Source organism: Ursus maritimus, unplaced genomic scaffold (assembly GCF_017311325.1).
Source record: "Ursus maritimus isolate PB19 unplaced genomic scaffold, ASM1731132v1 scaffold_11, whole genome shotgun sequence".
NCBI classification, from domain to species: Eukaryota; Metazoa; Chordata; class Mammalia; order Carnivora; family Ursidae; genus Ursus; species Ursus maritimus.
The window spans coordinates 18530023-18551751 of NW_024423453.1; the positions used below are offsets into that span (position 1 = coordinate 18530023).

Sequence of the window (21729 nt, forward strand, 5' to 3'; positions counted from 1 at the left end):
AGAACCTAGAAAATGTTTTTTACCATGATTTTGTTATTTTTTCTGTGATCCATAGTTTTTAAAAGAAGTTTTTGTGCCCTTTATAATTACAAATTTCATAAAAGCATAAGACAGAGCAATCTTATTATATTAATTTTTTTCTGACAAATATAGATAACAAGTGGTCTTTATCAAAGGACTAAATTCTCCATTTGTTTTTAGGAATACTTTGAATCCATGTGTTTTAGGGCTTTTTTAATGACATCAGATACAATGGCTTTTCTGTCCTTGACTCTAATATAAAATAGGAAAGAAGATTTAAACAATTTTTTAAATACAGAAATATTTTCATATACGGGAAAAATAATAGTGATGGGTCTAAAGATGCCCAGATGATTTTATCATCATCATGAAGGTTAGATGCTTGGATATGCATCCACGGATACCCCCACATCCACTGTGTTGCATTCAAGGTTCTAACAGGTTATTAGATGTAGTCTATTGAAATATACGTGAAGAAACAATATAAGTATTAGTGAAAATTTATGAATCATTTTCATTATATGTTGTCTTCCATTTTCTTATGAATTTGATGTTAATATTCTGGAACCATAACTTTTTTCTGAGATATTTAATTTATAAAATAATTACTTAACAAAATTACCCATAACAATCTGAAAATGAAATACAAACAAGAATAAAATTTAGTAATAACAATTGCAATTTAGAGCTTTGATATATGAAAAATAATTTATTTAAAAAATCTACTTGAAAAGTACTCATTTGAAGCCTTGATTTGATAGTAATTCCAGGTGCCTTCGTTTATCGAAGAGGGGCTGAGCAGAAAATAAAAATTTGGTTTATAAATGGGAATAATATCCCCACATTTTGATATTAATGCAAAGATTAATATAAATCATATCTAAAATTTTATATATTTGATATTAAATAGGTGCTTGATAAATGTTAGTCATCCTGAGTTTCCAAAAACACTGCCCCATACAGCCTTTTGAGGTTAAAAAAAAATCTTTTACTTAATCTCAATAAAGTTTTAATTATGAGTAGTGCCTAAAAAAGTCACACTGACTTCTTTGAATCCTAATAGGGGTATAACACACAAAACTTGGAAATAATAAGTTTTTAGGTTAGTAATAAGTTAGTATGCTCATTTCTGCCTGAGATTTTTAAAACCAGCCTAATACCAAACTAATATGCTCAGAGAAAGACCTCTAGGAGAATACAGATTTTGCAAATTCCAACATTCCTGGTTAGCAGTTTACCCCAGCATTATCGAACCTGACAGAATTAGAACAAACACGTGGAGTCCGCTATCTATATTGTATATCGGGGCTCCATGAGCGATAATGATTTCTTAACCATGACAGGACCCTAATGCCGCTAGCAGGTAGCACCTCACCCCAATTCTCCAAGCATATGTGAGATAACCATATTGCTAAGATGTTGTCAACAGACTTTAACGTAGAATAAATGATTTTATCTGATGACCTCCCAGGTCCCGTTAAATTTCATGAAGATTTAATTCTATCGCACTAGCATTTGGGAGCAAGAGGGAGGGCAACGAAAGAGGTATGGCGTGTATGCCAAAGAGGATAGAGAAAAAACGCTTTCAGTTCATTTGTAGTATGTGGCTATAGTCCTCAAGTTTTAAAGAATCCCAAATGTGGAAAAAAATACCTTGGTCATTAGTTCTTCAGTCAGAGGAAAAAAATGTCTTCTTCTTTTAAAGAACATCCAAAATAAGGCCCCTACTGGATTTTGAAACTGCCATTTTCTGCAGTTCAAAGGGATTTTGTTAGAAACTGGCAAAATCATTAACTTCTCAGCTTTGAATCATTGAATAGACAGGATAGAAACATCTCAATTTACAGCAGTACTGGTAGAAAAATTCAACGCTAAGAGAAAGCGCATTTAACTCTGAAGATTAAGTTGCACAAGCTGCTATTCAAATAAAACTTCCCCTCTGGCGTTCTTTCTTTGTGCTCTATCACGAAGCTTTTAGAAAATAAGAAAAATATATTAACTATTAAGATTGACTGAAATACGATGCCATTATGTAAGGTGGGTTTTCTCCCCCTAGTTGAGACATTCGTAAGTATCTATGTGATATTCTGTAGTTTGCGATAACTTTGAGGGTCTCCAGAATGGAGGGACACTTTGTATAGTATACGGAGCGAGAGGGGTTAACATTTTGTTTAGAAATAAATTAAAGGGATTGTGCTTAAGTCAAGTCATCAGCATAAGCGACACAAATTACATCACAAAAACCTAATATTGCTTTTGAGATCAAATGTCACTCAATTATTATAGAACACTGGAAAAAATTGACTTTTGAAAGAGTTAACTAAGTGGGGCATGCAATTTTTGACATAGAATTGGGAGTGTAAATGTTTCCTAAAAGTGTTAGTATTTGTTATAATTTCCTTGAAAAGGTGGCCAGAAAAAGATTTACATGGCTCATGAGAATTTTTTGGATGGGGTTTATAATTAGTTCTAATAATTAACTGATAGAAATATTTTTGAATATTTTAGCCAGTGGTATTTGATGCACAACAATTATAAATTGACCTCATTCTTTGTTTTTGAAATGTGAGATATTTAAGACATACTTTTACAAATCTCCATCCAAATATAAATTTTTACGGACAATCTCTGAAAATAATATCCACTGTTGGTAAACACTGGATGTTAAGGAAATGAATCATTTCCCCATGTAATAATTCAGGAAGGCAAAAAACCTGATGCTTTTGCATATAAGACAGGTGTAATGTTAGTCAACTTGCTTACCTCCCTGTGCTGTTTCTCAAAAACATTCTTATAAATTAATATTTGCAAAGTATTTATATTTTTATTATATAATGAACAAATTAGTCCCATTCTGTGGCATTCAAGTAAATTTAAGTAGAACTCTTTACTTCTGGATCTGGGGTCAGGCATTCGCCCATGATTTACTGGTCATGTTCTGAAATACCACATTGTGAATACCTTATAATTTCACCAACTAAAATTTGTGAAGTTTTGTCGGTTGCAGGATTTTACTGCAGTTTGGGGAATGCAGGAGGGACAACACAGTAGAATCGCAGAGCACAGAATAACAAGAATACACAACCTTGGTCTTAAACTGGACCACAGACATCTCTAGTGGCCAATGCTCAATAGAAAGAACCCTGATTTCTGTCATATTCCTGAACCTTGTGACCATGATTTGATGACTCCATTTATTGATCAAATAGAGTATTCAACATTCATACGTTCTAGTAAACAGAAGAGTTTTGTCTCAGGTGGTATGCATCCCTTGGAATGCAAAAATGGTTACTGTTAGTAGTAATTTAATTACTATTGGGGAGTTTCTACTGTATTGCAATAGATAACAATGCATTCTGATAATATATAAATATACTGTAATACACTATTTATAAATAAAGATTCTTATCATAAGTGGAGGAGCATCTAACTGACTTGTTTACTGTCTCAAACTTTAGTACAAGTATAACAATTTTCATAGATTGCTGTAATAGTATTTATGCTGTACTTTGAAAATATTTTTGTAAATATGATGAAAATATTACTGGAATAAGACTTCTGAAAATCAGAAATCTATGTCTTTTCATTTGTTAGAATAGCTGGGTAATACCTTAAACATGTCCTAAGATTGTAACCCCAGGAAGCTGTCCCATATGTCCCATAAGCTTCCTGTATGATATTGTAAGAGACATTAATGCATTTATAGTTTCTCATTTATAAAACAAAGGGGCTGGAGAAGATTTTTCAGAGTACCCTCCCACCTCTTATATGTAATGATTTCACAATTTTAGACATGTGAAGGAAGTATGTACCCAAAATTTGATACTGTAATTGTAACTAATTGTTATCACAATTGCAAAATCATGTCCATGTAGAAACAAATGCTGGGTAGTGTTGGCTGAAAAGGACAATGGGGATGGCAGAATCCAAGTTGAATGTTTCCTTCTGCTTTATAGGCAGCTTCCTTAACTGTGGACTCTTGTACTGAGAACCAAGAACCAGGGTATTGCACTGTCAGTAATGTGGCAGTTTCAGATGACTGGTGAGTAAAACTATTAGTTTGATCTTTATTATTAACTGACATGAAAAAGGAAATTATACAGGGGTGCCTGGATGACTCAGTCAGTTGAGCATCTACTCTTGATCTCAGCTCTGGTCTTGATCTTGGGGTCATGAGTTCAAGCCCTGCGTTAGGCTCCACACTGGGCGTGGAGTCTACTTAAAAAAAAAAAAAAAGAAAAAAGAAAATTGTATGTTTAAAGATAATTGTATTATGCTAAGTGTTATAAAATTTTACAATAGTTTGTCCTCTCCAAAGGAATTTTCATGCTGTAAAATAAAAATTTAATAATTTGTATACAGAATATGTAAAAATGGCGTGAAATGAAGTGGTAGAGACGAGGATAAAGCTAGAGGAAGGAAAGACTAACGTAACTATACTCTTTGAGATGATTCATGAAATCACGGCATGTGACCTGGGTCCTGCAAGGTTAGTCTAAGGACCCCACTTGTTTTAAATACCTTCCCTGAAAGTTGTACGTGACAATTATCCACAGATATTTTTCAACGGTACCTCAAGCTGAAACACAGCATTATGCAGTCTAAAACATAAGTGATTTTAAAAGAAATAACAGAGAGGGGAGCCTGGGTGGCTCAGTCGTTAAGCGTCTGCCTTCGGCTCAGGGCGTGATCCCAGCGTTCTGGGATCAAGCCCCACATCAGGCTCCTCCGCTGGGAGCGTGCTTCTTCCTCTCCCACTCTCCCTGCCTGTGCTCCCTCTCTCGCTGGCTGTCTCTCTCTGTCAAATAAATAAATAAAATTAAAAAAAAATAACAGAGAAAAATAAATATCGACACATCATCCATGGCATTAATTAAATTATTGGCATCATTATCATCTTGTAGTGAAGAAAAGCTATAAACTAACATTAATATTAGAATTTTCACTATTTCTCCTGCGCTGTATCTTCTTTCTAATAACATGCTTCCTCTTGCTAATTCAACATTGTTTTATACATCCCATTTGACTAACTGAAAATGTCATTTCCATAAGTTTTATTATTTTTCATACCTTGAAAAACCTAATAATCCTGGAGAAATCTGTTAGAGGATATGCACCAATAGGTAATATTTTCCATTCAAATTTACCACGCTATAACACATGCCAGAAAAAGTTATGTTCATTCCTTTTAAAACTAAACATTCTACTGAAATCTATCATGTTGGAACTAATATACTTATCTTTGCTCTCTTATGTAGGACTCTTGACGTTCAGCCAAATCGAGTCACAGTTGGAGGTATCAGATCTCTAGAACCGATCCTTCAGAGGAGAGGACATGTGGAAAGCCATGATTTTGTCGGGTGTATAATGGAATTTGCAATCAACGGAAGGCCTCTGGAACCCAGCCAGGCTTTGGCAGCACAAGGCATCCTAGATCAGTATGGCAATTTTATTTCATACTATTTTAAAGAAAAAATGCACAAAATTTACATAATTGAGCATCCAAAGATGAGATTATTATGCCAAAGCCCTAAAAGCATCAAATGTTTTACATTGTTTTCAATTTTAAATATTTATTTATAGTTGCTAAATTTTGTTTGGCATAAAATGTGATATTTAGTTAGAAAGTTAACTCTTGTTTTCTGGAGTCTAAGAAAAAATATATGTGTGCACGTATGCTTGTATATGCTTCATGTTACCTTAAGTAGGTTGTTGGGAAGATTATAATGACTTAAGTAGAGTAAATCTCACAGAAAAGAACCTGGCACATAATAATATATAAATGTTAGAGACAATGTAGGCCAAAAATGATTTGATATTAAAAAGTTTTAGATTCAAACATGTATATTTTCAAAAACTGGATACATCTTTAACAGGCAATAATTTGATTAATTGTAAAACATTTTATTTATTGGGACCCTCAGTGTTCCTCAAACATACTAGGTACACTTTCACTTCAAGACTTTCTTACTTGCTGTTTCTTCTGCTTGGAATGATCTTCTACCAAATATGCTTTGCTCTTTCAGTTGGTTTAGGTCTTTACGCGGGTGGGTCCTTCTTTCACTGATGAATCTGGAGGATCCAGCAACACCGCCCCCCCTCCAAAAAACCTCCCAATACTCTTTGTCTATCTTAATTTTCCCATAGAACTTTCTTCATTCTAACATACTACACATTTACCTAATTTTTGTTTTGTTTTTTGACTGTCTCCTCCACAAGGAAAAATAAATACTCCATGACATATGGATTTTTTCATCCTCTTCCATGCTTAGAATAGGATGCTTATAATTGACATACAGTAAGCATTCAATTAGCATCAGGTGAATGAGTTGTCTGGGAAGGAGATGTGTAAGCAAATAAATATGTGGCCTTAGTAACATTAACTTAAGATGTCCTACTCAGGCAAGAACTCATTCAAAGAAGAAATTATCACCTCTTTTTATGTATTGTGTAAGATGTCAGTTTACTTAATTTCGTCCTTTAGCAAGGAGGCAGAACATGTGCTACAGGACAGCTCCTAGCTTGATTAGAGGCTCGAAATGTAGTTGTAACTTGAGTGTCGAAGAAGTGAGTGCATGAAACTAAGCAAGTTAATAAAAGTTTATATCTAATTTTAACAAATCCCCTCACACACGTCATTATGTGCCTTATGAGTCTTTATTATTATTTCCTTTCAGATGTCCTAGACTAGAAGGTGCTTGTACTCACAGCCCCTGCCAACATGGCGGCACGTGTACGGACTACTGGTCATGGCAGCAGTGTCATTGCAAAGAAGGACTAACTGGGAAATACTGTGAAAAATGTACGCAAGCTGTTTTATCTTCCACTGGAAATTATAATAATCATGAAAAGTATAAATATATGCACTTAAATATGTAACTGTATTCAACGAATTGTTTTCATTCTAAATGCTGAAAATATTAAATGGCGGGAATTGGTAAAAATATAGTTACATTTTCTACTTATTTGGTGTTTTAACTTGAAAAAGAGTGAGATTCTTTTAGAATTATTTACTGAATTTTTAATTTCCATTTTATGAATTTATTAATTTAGTCAATCTAATTTATAGGAATGTTAGACAATTTACAAGGTCAAGGGCTATGCCAGGTTTTGGCTTAATATTATCTGCCCTTAGGGGATATTTCTCCAGTAAATATTTTGCATGTGGTAGAAAAGTATAAATACTAAATGACTGAACATTGAGTTCAAACACCATACCATGTCAGTATAATCTATTATAATTAAGGGTAATACTTGCATTTTATTTTATTGTTTTTTTTTTTTTTAAGATTGTATTCGTTTATTTTGAAACAGACAGAATGGAGAGGTAGAAGGAGAGAGAGACTTTCAAGCAGACTCCCCACTGAGCACAGAGCTCATCTCAGGGCTCTATTTCATGACACTGAGGTCATGACTTGAGCCAAAATCAAGGGGCAGATACTTCGGTGCCTGGGTGGTTCAGTTGGTTAAGCATCTGCCTTCAGCTCAGGTTATGATCCTAGAGTCCCAGGATCACGTCCCAAGATCCTTCTCTCATTCTCTCAAATAAAAAAAAAATTAAAAAAGAGTCAGATGCTTAACTGCCTGAACCACCAGAAGGTCCACTACTTGCATTTTAAATTACAATTATTGGATTTGGTTTTGAGTCTTTTTAAATCTTTTTATTAGTTATTTGCTTTTAAATACTAATACTATTTTTAATAAGACATTAGTGGTGTTCAATCCATCTTTAGAACATGGCATTCTCTAATTTTAAGCTGTGTATCCCACTAACTAACTCTAACAGGGTTTCTTTCATAAAATTTGCTTCATTTCTAAATATACAGTTACTATACTTTATTTAAATATGCGACTACTACTTAAGTCATCGCAGTTATCTGACCACTTCTTAAGAAGTCTTGATTCTATTAAAGTATGAGAATGAATGGAAATTCATGATCACATTAAGGATATAGTGTAGTCGAAAAGATCTTACTAGCAGGAAGTATAATTACATTTAATTTTTAGGATAAAATCAAAACATTAAAAAGTATGCTGTCACCTAGTGTTTTTTATAGTAGTGAGTATTTATTAAGTAGGAACCCAACTATATCTGGAATATGAAATGAGTTGTTGGCTTGAGAAATACCTGAGGTCCTCTTTTTAAATTGAGATATAATTCACATACTATAAAATTTACCTTTATAAAGTATACTATTCAATGCTATAACCCTTTTGAGTTCATTTGCTTTATGTCCTTTCTTTCGCTATACTCACTGTTACTCTAACAAACTTCTAAAGTTCAACAGTGTGAACATTTTATCACATTATGATAAATTATAATTATACATGACAATTACATATAAAGATAAATTCTATGTGATCACATGATTATTACTACTAATAAAGTTGCTGCAAATATAAATATTTGATTGTGCACTTCTTTGTCCAAATTTGTAATGTGCTAGAGGCTTAAGATTATAAATCATTTAACTATGAAAATGTATACTCATTTATGAATTTTGGAAACACAGTAAAACTTATTATAAACACATTTTTCAACTCCATATTTTTAACAGGTGGTATCTCTATAGGTATTCATGATTTATAGCATATATCGAATATGTTAATGAATATTTCCCAACTGATTAATGCTTCTGAATTGGATTTAAGCATTTGAGATTAATTTACACAATAATTCACAGGTGGAAATAATTTTTTTCAAGAGGACAATTGGTGACCATTGATTCTAAAATTTTTTATAATTTTTGTCACCTCTAAAAACTATTTAGCCAAATGGACGCATTCATTTTTCTCTTTCGTCATTGGCTTTCAGCTCTTACTCCTGACACGGCCTTATCATTGGAAGGCAAAGGGCGCTTGGATTACCACATGAGTCAGAACGAGAAGCGGGAATATTTGTTAAGACAGAGCATACGAGGTGCCATGTTGGAGCCTTTTGGTGTGAACAGTCTGGAAATAAAATTCAGAACAAGAAGCGAGAATGGCATTTTAATCCATATCCAAGAAAGCAGCAATTACACTACTGTGAAGGTAAGATAAAAGCTAATGGTGACTTCATTTGATTAGACCGCCTGCTGTGTCATGGTTTAAATCACTTCGCCCATAATTTCTGTCCTTTTCTTTACAACCCATTAGAGTTCCGACTAATGCTGGGCACTATTCCAATATCATCTATCTTAACTATTCCCCAGGCATTGGCCAGAGTAACAAAGATCTGAATGGTTTGGTTTCTAAACACTTTTGTCTTGGTTTCGAGTAAAGACCACTGCTAGGTAGGCCAGCATAGAAAGAATTTGTTGCAATCTATTTTGTCAAATAAAAATTTATATTGCTTTCATTTCTCTACTTTTAAACAAAGTAAAACAAAAAGATAACATGTCTTTGAAATTTAGAAAATTTTTAAAAAGTCTCCAAAAATTATTCCAGATACTAATATGTTTATATTAATTAGTGGGACTAGAATAAGGAAAACATTTTTAAATTATCCGGCTTTATTGTGGAGCATAGAGCCAGTTCACTAATTTCACAAGGTAAAGGTGAACCCTGTGAAATTAAGTATCTTTGGAATTATTGTAAGTTAAATCACAGCTGAGTTCTCCAAATAATTTCTAAATAAATTGTTTTTAAAGTTATTTTTAAACATTCCATTTCATGAGAACAATGTATTGATTTATCGTTAGGCTTTTACGTAAGATTTTCACTATAAATGAGATGCTAAACTGGTGAATAATTTCCTTAGATACGCATTTTCCTTCAGCTCAGCTTTCTTAATTTCTAAGACTATCAATCTGCTTTCTTTCCCACAAATAAGACTTCATCTTTTAAATCATCAGTTTCTTTAGTTTAGTTATCTTGACTGATTTCTAGATATCATTTTGATATTATAATTCTATTCACAATTTTTATATGAATTTTGGTAAATTCTGAAGAACATAAACCCAAATTTTTCACCTATAAATTAATTTAGCATTTTAATAAAACATTTAGCCTATAAATTAATATTTTGAAAATCACTAAAAGCTTTTTTTTTTTTTTTTTAAAGATTTTATTTATTTATGTGACAGAGAGACAGCCAGCGAGAGAGGGAACACAGCAGGGGGAGTGGGAGAGGAAGAAGCAGGCTCCCAGCAGAGGAGCCCGATGTGGGACTCGATCCCGGCACGCCGGGATCACGCCCTGAGCCGAAGGCAGACGCTTTAACGACTGCGCTACCCAGGCGCCCCTGAAAATCACTAAAAGCTTAGTTCGTGAAGACAAAAGACAATATACATAGCAAATTACTAGGTTTAATTCACCTGAAATACTAATAATAACAGATGTTCACCTCTAAACTTCAGCCTCTTTATTCTTAAAGTTTCTCTTCATCTAAGTCAGCTCTGATTGTTACAGTGCGTGCACGTATCTTTACTAAGTAGTACAAAAATCTTTCTAAAATTCTCACAATCCTCATAGTTCGTCGTTGTCAGCTGTGGTTGATGTTTACTCCTCTCCCGCCCAGGGGACATTTGACAATGTCCGGAAGCAATTTTTTTTCTTGATGAAATGTTTTATTAAAATGCTAAAAACCTTTTTTTCTCCTTTTCCCATCTGGAGGCATTTTTCATTGTCGCCGTGGGGAGCGGGTGCCACCATCATCTAGAGGGTAGAGGTCAGGCGTGTCACTAAACAGCCTCCGTGGCACAACACAGCACCCACAACCAAGAATGGTCTAGTCCAAATGTCAAGAGTAATGAGGTTGAGAAGCTGCTCTAATCCAATACAAAGAACATCTTCAGGTTATAACTTTACCTCCATTATTGAAACAAAGAGCCCAGTTCAGAATCAATAAGGCTACTGCAAAACAAAGCACATACGTCATTGTATTATGTTATTATCTGGTGTTTATAATTTGCACTGGCAGCGTATCAGAACCAAAGAAAGAAGTGAAGTACAGAAAGAAGTAAACCTTCAGTCTACGAGAAACACTTTTTTGTGTGCGTCGAGAGGCTTTGACACTGAGGTCTGTGCCTTATCTGTTAAGCTGCTTCCAAGTCCTCGTGCCATTTAAATGACATATGAAATATTTCTGTACATTATCTCTTTAAGCCAAGAGACAAAATACAATGTGGTTGATGAAATCAGAGACAGAACTTTTTTTTTTCCTTAAGGAAGAAGCTGAATGTCAGGATCCATTTTTGTCACCATAAAATCTTGCATTTCCAACAGGACAGCAGCATGCAACTTCTCCAGATTTTCTTACATTGGTAGCAAGCGCTTAGAGATTTTTTTTTCCTGAAGGAGAAGTAAATACTAATGAATAAAAATAATGACTAATGCAGACCAAAATGCACATTTCTTTTGTATGAATATTTTGAAAAGCTGCTTTTCAGAGATTAAGGGGCTTGGCAGGTAAAATAAGTAGATTAAAAAACAGTGAATAAGGAGAACAAAAGAGACAAGAAGAGAATGGCTGTTGTAAGTAAGCAGGCAAGTTATTTGGATGATGGGAATACGATCTACTTACACAGGCTAGGAAGCTAGTCAGGAGGGACTGTTACTTTCCATTTAGCTTATCGGTGACTAAGGCCCCTGGTTTTCTTCTTTCTTTCTTTTGGCTCACTTTCTGACAGTTTCTTTCTCACTTTTTTTTCTTTCTCTTTCTCTTTCTTTCTCTTTCTCTTCCTCCTTCTCTTTCTCTTTTTCTCTTTTCCTTCCTTCCTTCCTTCCTTCCTTCCTTCCTTCCTTCCTTCCTTCCTTCTTTCCTTCCTTCCTTCCTTCCCTCCTTCTTTGCATCAATCTGTCTCTCCCTTCTCCCTCCCTCTCTCTCACTCACAAAGGCACCTAGATGATATTTTTGAGAATAAAACAGAGAGTTGGGTAAATGGGATTTCAAATGGTTTGAGGAGAGAGGATCAAGAGTGGGTAGCAATAGCAATGTGAGAAGAGAGGAGAATACATAGAACAAATAGAATCCATTCAGATAAAAAAGAAGTTAGGCAGAGAGAATTTTAAATAGAAAACCAGAAGGAAGCATACTTGTGTATAATTGTGTTGATGGTATATTTAAAGTGTTTCACAAATCTCCCTTCTTTTACTGCAGACTGTGCATCTCCATATTTGGAGTTTTGTGATCATGTCAGATGATGTACTTTATTTTTGTTCCAAATCAATTCTATTGTTTTGGCATATAGTTTTTATTTTTGTTTTTGAGCGAGGCCCAGTGTAGTGTACAGAGTTGGGATGAGGGACTCAGAGCTCTAGATTAAAAAGTAAGTAAATAAGTAAGTAAGTAAATAAATTAATCAATAAATCTGTGGGTAAATAAAACCAAGCAAAAATTAGCATAAAAATGAGCACGATATTTTCAGAGTTAGGAAGGATATAAGAGCCGGGTAGAGTATCATTGGGGAGAAGCAAAACATTACAAATGTTACAATGCGAACTTGTGTTCTCATTCACCGGACTCCATGATGTATTCTAAAGACTGTCTTATCAGAGTTGACGAATAAAAGGATGCCATGGTTTGGTCTGGTAGGAGGGAAGCGCAGAGCTGAGAGAAGGCTCTTCTTAAGGCTTCTTTCCAAAAGGACTCTGGCTCTCACCAAAGAGGGGTTGCTGTTTTTACTGTGTGTTTCATGAGACATTGCCCATTTGATGAAGTGTTATTGTCATTTAACCACAATTTTCTTTTCTTTTCCCATCTGAGTTTGGTACTGAAATATATTATTATCTAGGGAGACCGCTTTAATAAAATATTACAATATGAATAACGTATGTAAATGTGCTAGGCATACTTTCCACAAAGCAAAAATGAACTGATTTTTAGTTCTACCAGATGTGTTTGCTGCATGTAGAAATAGCATTTGATCCGAGTGACAAAATAACTGATCCTTCCTTTCATCCCTGTCATTTGATACACGGTGCCACTTCATCCCCCAGCCCAGGCACCAGCTATGTCTGGCAGCATGATGGGACTATGTTCTCTGAACCAAATGTTCATCTTGCCTCATAAATTATTTCATTTTCTAAAGTACTTGGAACACTGGAAACTTGGTAGCTGGAAACGAGTAGGAGCATCCCGTTACCCAATGTTCTACTGGGCAAAGTCAAAGAAACCAAATATCCCTTAGATAAATTATAAAAGGCAGCCAAAGTGAAGACTTGCCCAGACACCTCATTATTAAGAACTCACTCGTTATTCATCATAGTTTTCATCTCAATAAATGATATAAACAATAGGCATGCTTTCTTCTAAAATTCCAGTGCGTTAGAGATGACAGATCAAAGAATTTCTTTCTGTCTCTTTTCCCAACTATGCTTCATTTTTACCTAAGCATTGATGTTTCTTTTTGCAAGTAGTTTTAACCTTTTTTGATCACTCTGGACCATTTGCTAAACCGACAGATTTTTTTTACACTTGCCATTGTGATTAAATTATGAGTAAATACATAAAGGTGTACTTTACTTAAAATGGGCTTTTACTCCATTATTATCTCAATTGTGTTCTGGAAAATAATTTTATGCATCTTGAAAAATTAGGTATGAATATAATAGCACCTTGAAACAATCGAACGTGAAGGTATATGTTACCTAACTTTGTAGAAGCACTGTGGGTAAGTATACTCTGATACAGCCAGACTGTTCAGCTCGTTTCCTGGCTTTAAATTAATCAATATTTTAAGGTGTCATTTCATTTTTATACTATTTTTATTCAAGCACATCATAGTTTAAGTGTACATTATGTTTAATACATTTTACAGATTAAAAATGGCAAAGTCCATTTTACATCAGATGCAGGAATCGCTGGGAAAGTGGAGAGAAATATTCCTGAAGTGTATGTTGCAGATGGCCACTGGCATACTTTTCTAATTGGAAAAAATGGAACAGCCACAGTACTGTCCATCGACAGAATATATAACAGAGATATCATCCACCCTACCCAGGATTTTGGTGGCCTCGATGTGCTCACTATATCTCTTGGAGGAATTCCGCCTAATCAAGCTCACCGAGATTCTCAAACAGGTAAATCCTAGTGTTGAGCAAAGGAAAGGTAAAATTGTTCCTATAACAGTAGTTGGACTTCTGATAATATCCATTATGCATATTCTAAGACTATCATAACTATCTTTAGAAAGCCTTTAATCAATTATTGGCCATCATTTACTTTAGCCATATGCACTTGTTCTACTAAGTTCATAATCCAGCCAATGGCACTTCCCTTGTCCACCGAACATTTGTTTATTCATTAATTTACTTACTCATTCATTTGCTCACTCACATGACAGATATTTACTGAGCCCCGTACTTGGCACTAGGAGTACAATGGTGAACTAAATAAATAGCTACTCTCCTCATATGACACATGGCCAAGTAAGGAAGACAAACATCAATGAAATCAGTATACAAGTAAATATATTATTTTAGAATATGGTAAATGATGTGAAGAAGGAATATGGAATTCTACAAGATTTCCAAAAAAGGAGAAAGGAAACTTCCCTGGGAAATTGACATTGGTACTTTAATCTCAACTATAAAAATGAAGATGGGAGAGTATGAAAGCTTAATTTATATTGATAGAAGCCTTAACAAAAAGTAGATTAAGTCAAGATCACAGAACCTGGCCTATTGGCATATTGGAGACTGATATCACAGGTAAAGGAGGAAGTTGGAGAAAGAAGCAGGGCCTTCTAGACCGTGTTGCATTTTTGGTCTTACTCTCAGGACAATGGGAAGTCACTAAAAAATTTCTCTTAGGAGTGTCAAGATTAGATAGGCAGTGATATTAAATATCCTTCAGGTTACGACATGGCAAATGCATTGGAGGAGGATAGCAGTGCACGTGCATAAATTAGCTGAGGTGATATTGCTGTGATCTAGGCTAGGTATTGTGTGAGTTTGAGCTATGTGGTGGCAGAGGAGTTAGTAAGAAGTGGATGGGCAAGAAATACTTTAGGAATTAAAATAAACCAAACTGTTGATGGTTTTGGTGAAATTCAGGAAGGTTTCTGACTTATCAACTAGAAGAAGGGCAATGCCACCGGAAGAGGAAACTGTAGAGCAGTGCCGAAAGAAGCGTGTCTATGGGAAATATCAAGATGGTGGTTTGGGACTTTGGGGCTTGGAACACGTTTGCAAAAGACTTTTGGATAGGTGGACTATAATCAGGAGTGGACACCAGCTGGAAATACATGCTAGGAGTTAGCCGAGTCAAGCAGGTAGCTGAAGTACTGAGCATGGATGTGATAACCTAATGGGAGGGTGTGGAGTAGAAAGAAAGCCTAGAGCCTTAGCTTAAGCAACTCCAGGAGTCAGTGGTTGTTTAGAGGAAAATGAAACCTAAAAGAGACAAAGTCATAGAAAGAAGGTCTGGAGAGTAGGAACAAAAGCAGATGTTACAGAAGCTCATGGAAAAAGAGCGTATCAGGGATGGAAATATCACTACAGTGGAAGGATACCAGGAAAATTGAAAAATGCAGGGGAGAGTAATAGACTGAAGGTGCAAAAGTAAAAGTCCAGGTCATAACTTGTTCTTGTATACTTAGTTTATTTTAGAATATGGATGATAATTCATTTGGATGTTGTAAGAAACAAACCAATGTAAATCATACTCTTTTGTTAGTGTCAAAATAGATTCTTGGGCTCTATTTTGGACAGGAGCATTAGCAATATTAGCACATTGAAGTCCCACAAAGAGCTTCTCAACTTTTAAGAAAATCATTATTAGCCTCTAAGGAGCCACTTTAGATGTTTTTTTCTAACTTCTGCCATTCCCATCTCATGAAGTGTTCATGCCATAGTTACACTCGATATCTGCCCTCTAGAGGACTGCAAAGCTATTGTAATAGCTTTTTCTTTTGCTCTCCAGGAGCCTATGCTCAGCTCCTTGGGAGCAGTATTGCCTCCATGGAGAATGAGTGATCTAATGAATAAAGCTATTAGCCAATTTGTTGTTGTTGTTCTTTTTGTTGTTGTTATTCTTTATAAGTATTTTTTAATACGCTTTATTTCTATATATGCAATTCTTGGTATGTAGACTATGAAAATAAGACAAATAGATAATTAATAAATAAAAAGATGGAGAAAAAGAAAATCCAGGCTGAGTCATTCATAAATCTTCAGAAAGAGCAATATCTGAGCAATTCTCTCCATACTTTTGTCATGGAAATCTTACACATCTTAAGTTATGTTGTAAGACGCACAGAGTTACGGTCCTCGAACTGGGTGATGGCTGAGACTGGGGTTTCTAAGCTCTCATGACGGGATGGGGAGGCTTCTTTTTATCAGAGTCCCCCAGTGCAGGGTTTTAAGCCTTGGTTTCCTCTAAAATGCCTCGCTGCTCCTTCCGCCCCTGCAGGTTTTGACGGCTGCATTGCTTCTATGCTGTACGGTGGCGAAAGTCTTCCTTTCAGCGGGAAGCATAGCTTGGCCTCCATCTCTAAGACAGATCCCTCCGTGAAGATCGGCTGTCGTGGCCCGAACATTTGTGCCAGCAACCCCTGCTGGGGCGACTTACTGTGCATCAATCAGTGGTACGCCTACAAGTGCGTTCCTCCCGGAGACTGTGCCTCCCACCCGTGCCAGCATGGGGGCAGCTGCGAGCCAGGCCTGCACTCCGGCTTCACCTGTAGCTGCCCGGAGTCCCACACGGGGAGGACCTGTGAGACGGTGGTGGCCTGCCTCGGGGTGCTGTGTCCTCAGGGGAGAGTGTGCAAAGCCGGAAGTCCTGGAGGGCACGTCTGTGTTCTGAGTCAGGGTCCCGAGGAGATCTCCCTGCCCCTGTGGGCCGTGCCCGCTATCGTGGGCAGCTGCGCAACGGTCCTGGCTCTCCTGGTGCTCAGCCTGATTCTGTGTAACCAGTGCAGGGGGAAGAAGACCAAAAACCCCAAAGAGGAGAAGAAACCGAAGGAGAAGAAGAAGAAGGGAAGTGAGAACGTTGCTTTTGATGACCCAGACAATATCCCCCCCTACGGGGATGATATGACTGTGAGGAAGCAGCCTGAGGGGAACCCGAAGCCAGACATCATTGAGCGGGAAAACCCCTACCTCATCTACGATGAGACGGACATTCCCCACAGCTCAGAAACCATCCCCAGCGCCCCCTTGGCTTCTCCAGAGCAAGAGATAGAGCATTACGACATCGACAACGCCAGCAGCATCGCCCCTTCGGACGCAGACATCATCCAACACTACAAGCAGTTCCGCAGCCACACGCCTAAATTTTCCATCCAGAGGCACAGTCCCCTGGGCTTTGCCAGGCAATCGCCCATGCCCTTGGGAGCGAGCAGCTTGACGTACCAGCCTTCGTACAGTCAGGGTCTGAGAACCAGCTCCCTGAGCCACTCCGCTTGCCCAACGCCCAACCCCCTGTCTCGCCACAGCCCAGCCCCGTTCTCCAAGTCCTCTACTTTCTACAGGAACAGCCCGGCCAGGGAATTGCATCTGCCCGTAAGAGATGGAAATACTTTGGAAATGCACGGCGATGCCTGCCAACCTGGTATGTTCAACTATGCCACGAGGCTGGGAAGGAGAAGTAAGAGTCCTCAGGCCATGGCCTCTCATGGTTCTAGACCAGGAAGTCGCTTAAAGCAGCCAATTGGGCAGATTGCTCTGGAAACTTCTCCTCCGGTAGGACTGTCAATTGAAGAGGTGGAGAGGCTCAACACCCCTCGCCCCAGAAACCCAAGTATCTGCAGTGCAGATCATGGAAGGTCTTCTTCAGAAGAGGACTGCAGAAGGCCATTGTCCAGAACGAGGAACCCAGCGGATGGCATCCCAGCTCCAGAATCTTCTTCTGATAGTGACTCACATGAGTCTTTCACTTGCTCAGAGATGGAATATGACAGGGAAAAGCCAATGGTGTATACTTCCAGGATGCCCAAATTATCTCAAGTCAATGAATCTGATGCAGATGACGAAGATAATTACGGAGCCAGACTGAAGCCTAGAAGATACCATGGCCGCAGGGCTGAGGGAGGACCTGTGGGCACACAGGCGACAGCACCAGGGGTTGCTGACAACACACTGCCCTTGAAGCTCGGGCAGCAAGCAGGGAATTTCAACTGGGACAACCTTTTGAACTGGGGCCCTGGCTTTGGCCATTATGTAGATGTTTTTAAAGATTTGGCATCTCTCCCAGAAAAAGCAGCAGCAAACGAAGAAAGCAAGAATGGGACAACGAAGCCGGTCCCCAAAGATGGGGAAGCAGAGCAGTATGTGTGAACTTTACGTACTGGCATCATAAAAATCAAAAAGCAAGGGACACTCGAACCGTTGTAAGATTGCCGACTTAGGTGGGTTCCGTTTGCAAAACAGGCCAGTGTGGACTGGTGTTGGAGGGAAACTAAAAAATAATAACCACGATGCTGCTGAAACAGACTCAACGCAAGTCTTTAATTTAAATATGCTTGGTTGAATTTATTTTCCTGCATGCATCGTATTTTGTAACTAGTTATGTGGGCATGCAGCGTTTGGAAGATTTTTTCTTATTTACCAATGTTTGATTTGTGATTTTTTAAAATTAATACCGTTGCCATTGCAGAAATGAATTTGTGCTTTCACAGTGGGGTATGTGTATCGTTTCCATTGTATTATCATTGTTATGTTTTGCATCGCAAGATCCTTGAGGTTTAAGCAATCCTTGTAAAGTGTAGAAAGAACCCTCCTATCCTTGAACGAAAGACTAAGTATTAACACTTTTCAGAATTATAGATTCCATATTTGATGTTGCTCAGAAATGTCTGATATTTGAGTTAAGTTTTACATGACAGTGGGTACTAAAGTCATTTTGTTCAGCACTTTAGAACTTTCTTACAAAATTGTGTTAAAACTTCTGAATCGTTTTTCTCTTTTTTCTTTCTTTCTTTTTTTTTTTTTTTGTAAACGTTCCGGTCTTCTGACCTTCATCAGGCTTCCACTAGGACCAAAATGACTGCGTATTATCCTAGCACACTGCTCCTTTCCTACTGTGGAATGACGCTCTCAGCAGCACTTCTCAGAGACACTTTTAGAAGTTATTTATTGAAAAATGTTCTATGCTTTTAAAATTTTAAAGAATTGACCTAAAGAAAGCCTATGATTGGACTTACTTTTCAATCATTTAAGATCTATCCCAAGTACCCAGTTTTTATAATTTATATAAAGTCAAATTTCAACTCTTCTTTCTTTCTGCCATTTGATAGATCATTTTTTAATACAGTGTAAAAACTTTTTTTTACACCTAAGCTGTGTTTTTGATACTGATATTTTCCTATGCTGAAAGTTTTCTTACTTTCAGGGAAGGTAAGAAAATACTTTTTTTACATTTGTTACTTATGTAACGTTCATATTTTTCACATTTTGATATTTGTAACATACTGTATGCTTTCTACTTGTAAATGCCAACAATAGAATTAAAATATTTATTTAAAATACTTTGCATTCATCATGTGGTGTGAAATTTTCTTCTTTCTATACTCTCTTATGCCCAACTTGAATAATCTCTACTTGTCAATAGGCAAGGTGAACTGTGAATGGGCGACATCATTTTCATCTAAAAAACCTAAGTGTGGATAATTGCCAGAACAGATATTTTAAGGTCACTTTCATACATTCCTACCTGTCAGAGTTCTTGAAATTCCCTGGGGTGTAATGAGTCTAGACGAGATTGCATCTTGTGGATTAACTTTGTTACGAACCTGGTTTAAGCCTTCAGGCAATAAATGTTTGGAAGTTCCCAGCAGAGTATGTTCAGTGAAGGCCAGCTTTAGACCAGGCTTATAGTTATAGGAACAGCAATGAATTAAACCTAATTATGGAAAAATGTCTGGGTCTCATTTTCTCCAAGGACCCAGCCCAAAATGTTCTAAGTCGATGGTGGGTAAGAAGAATGACAATGAAGTCTCTGCTACACATACCTGCCTTTAATTTATTGATCACTCTGCTGCATAAATTCTAAACACATTTTGCATGCTATCCTAGCCAAGACAAACCTCTATTTTCAAGTAGTCACCCAAGAGTGAAACAATTCAGAAGAGACTAGTCCAGAACAAGATTCATTTGTGTATGAAAAATCACATCTGAAATAATACAATTTCTGCAAATCACTTCGCAATCTCAGAACTTTTTGTAATTAAATATCTGCCCCGTAACTAATATTTATTCAGAATATTATCCTCTAACATTGGCTGTGCCATATTGAATAGGGAGTTTAACAATATGGAGAAGTTTGAGTACATAAAATATGTAAATGTTTTTAGTAAATATAGTATTTTTAAATTAATACCAACAGATTGAGATTCATGCCAGAATTATTTTGTCATTTAATAATGATGAGATTTTTGTTTGTTTGTTTCAGAATAGGAAATAAAATGTGGGTTTAATCTAAATTGTAACTTTCCTACAGTGCTGTTTGGAGACTGAGTGTAAGACACTAATCTAATTTTCTTTTTTTTTTTTTTTTTTTGTCACCTGTGATGAGCCAACATGTTTTAGTATTTCCCTATGAATTTTTGTGTTATGAATTTATGTGCCAAATATGGGAACATGCTGATTGCTTTGCATAACTCAAAACAGGATACTTTTTTTTCCCTCAAAATCTCTGAAACAGCTCAAGATGTCTTCAAGGATATAAATTCTGTAATTGAGAACAGAGCTAAAAGTAAAAATGATAACCATGATTATAGCTAAGGGTTAAGAGGGCCGAACCTGATGCCAAGATTCTGTATTCTAATTCTCTAAGAATTCTTTGTGAGATAGAGAATTACTATCCCCTTGATTAATCAATCCCAGTTTAGGAATACGATAGGAGTTTTATAAGGAAATTTCTAGTCTTTGGTTCTTCTTGGAAATCTTTTCCATTGAAATAAGAACAATACTTGTAGCAAAACAAATTGGAAATGTGTGGAATGCAAGTCTCACTTCAAATGAAGGTTAACATTTAATTTACTGAAACAGAGAAGTGACAGAGTATGCACTATGGTGGAAGTGGGGGAGGGATTATAGGCAAATTGACAAGGTAATACTCTCCAAAATTAATGGTGAGTAGTGACCTGCATGTTCACATTTAAAATCATGACCTCGGAATTGTAATTCAGCCCCTGCTAGGGTTTATTGGATTGCCTGGAATACAGTCACTCTGGGGCTTTCTTTCAGGTGCACAGTGAAGATGCCTCAGTGAGCACGTTGTCAGGAGCAGCATGTGACCACGCCCACACGAGATGCGTCCCTTTAGAGTAGCAGCATGGCCCAGGTTTCTGATCACTTAGTTCTTGCTGTTGCTGTTGTCTTCAAGGTTGTTTCTGGAAATTTCTAAATTGGCTGATATGGTCAATAGTTTATTCAGACACACTAAAATCATCATAAGGAAATGAAGATCAAAATGAGAAATGGAGACAACTTCTCTCTTCCCTGCTACTATCACAATGTTTACCAACACTGAGGTCGAGGCGAAATATAACTGGCCTAGACTATTAAGAGTTATGCCCCTTATAAATATTTTATTTACAGTGGAAGACAAAATATATCACCATGTGACTTTATTACTTCCAAACATTCCATCTAAGAACAAAGCACTATTTTAATGAAAATCCATTTTTATTTACTTGGATTCAGCATTATGGTAAAATTAATCTATAAAAGGTGAAAATGGCTTTAAAATTTTGAATCGATAACCAACAATGCACTTTTTTCCTAGTTTATTTTATGTCATATATTTAATTTTAAAAGGACTGGCATTTCAAGAGGACTAAA

General features: G+C 36.6%; 1 protein-coding gene across 1 annotated transcript in view; it reads left to right on the forward strand.

Annotated features, from left to right (window-relative positions):
* Positions 1–19412, forward strand: part of FAT4 (FAT atypical cadherin 4) — a 165021-nt gene extending 145609 nt beyond the window's left edge. Inside the window, 6 exon segments of the mRNA XM_040626292.1 lie at positions 3978–4063; positions 5280–5459; positions 6699–6823; positions 8837–9054; positions 13764–14025; positions 16358–19412. Of these exon segments, the coding sequence (XP_040482226.1) occupies positions 3978–4063; positions 5280–5459; positions 6699–6823; positions 8837–9054; positions 13764–14025; positions 16358–18222 (2736 nt within the window). The 3' untranslated portion in view covers positions 18223–19412.
* The last annotated feature ends 2317 nt before the right edge of the window (positions 19413–21729 follow it).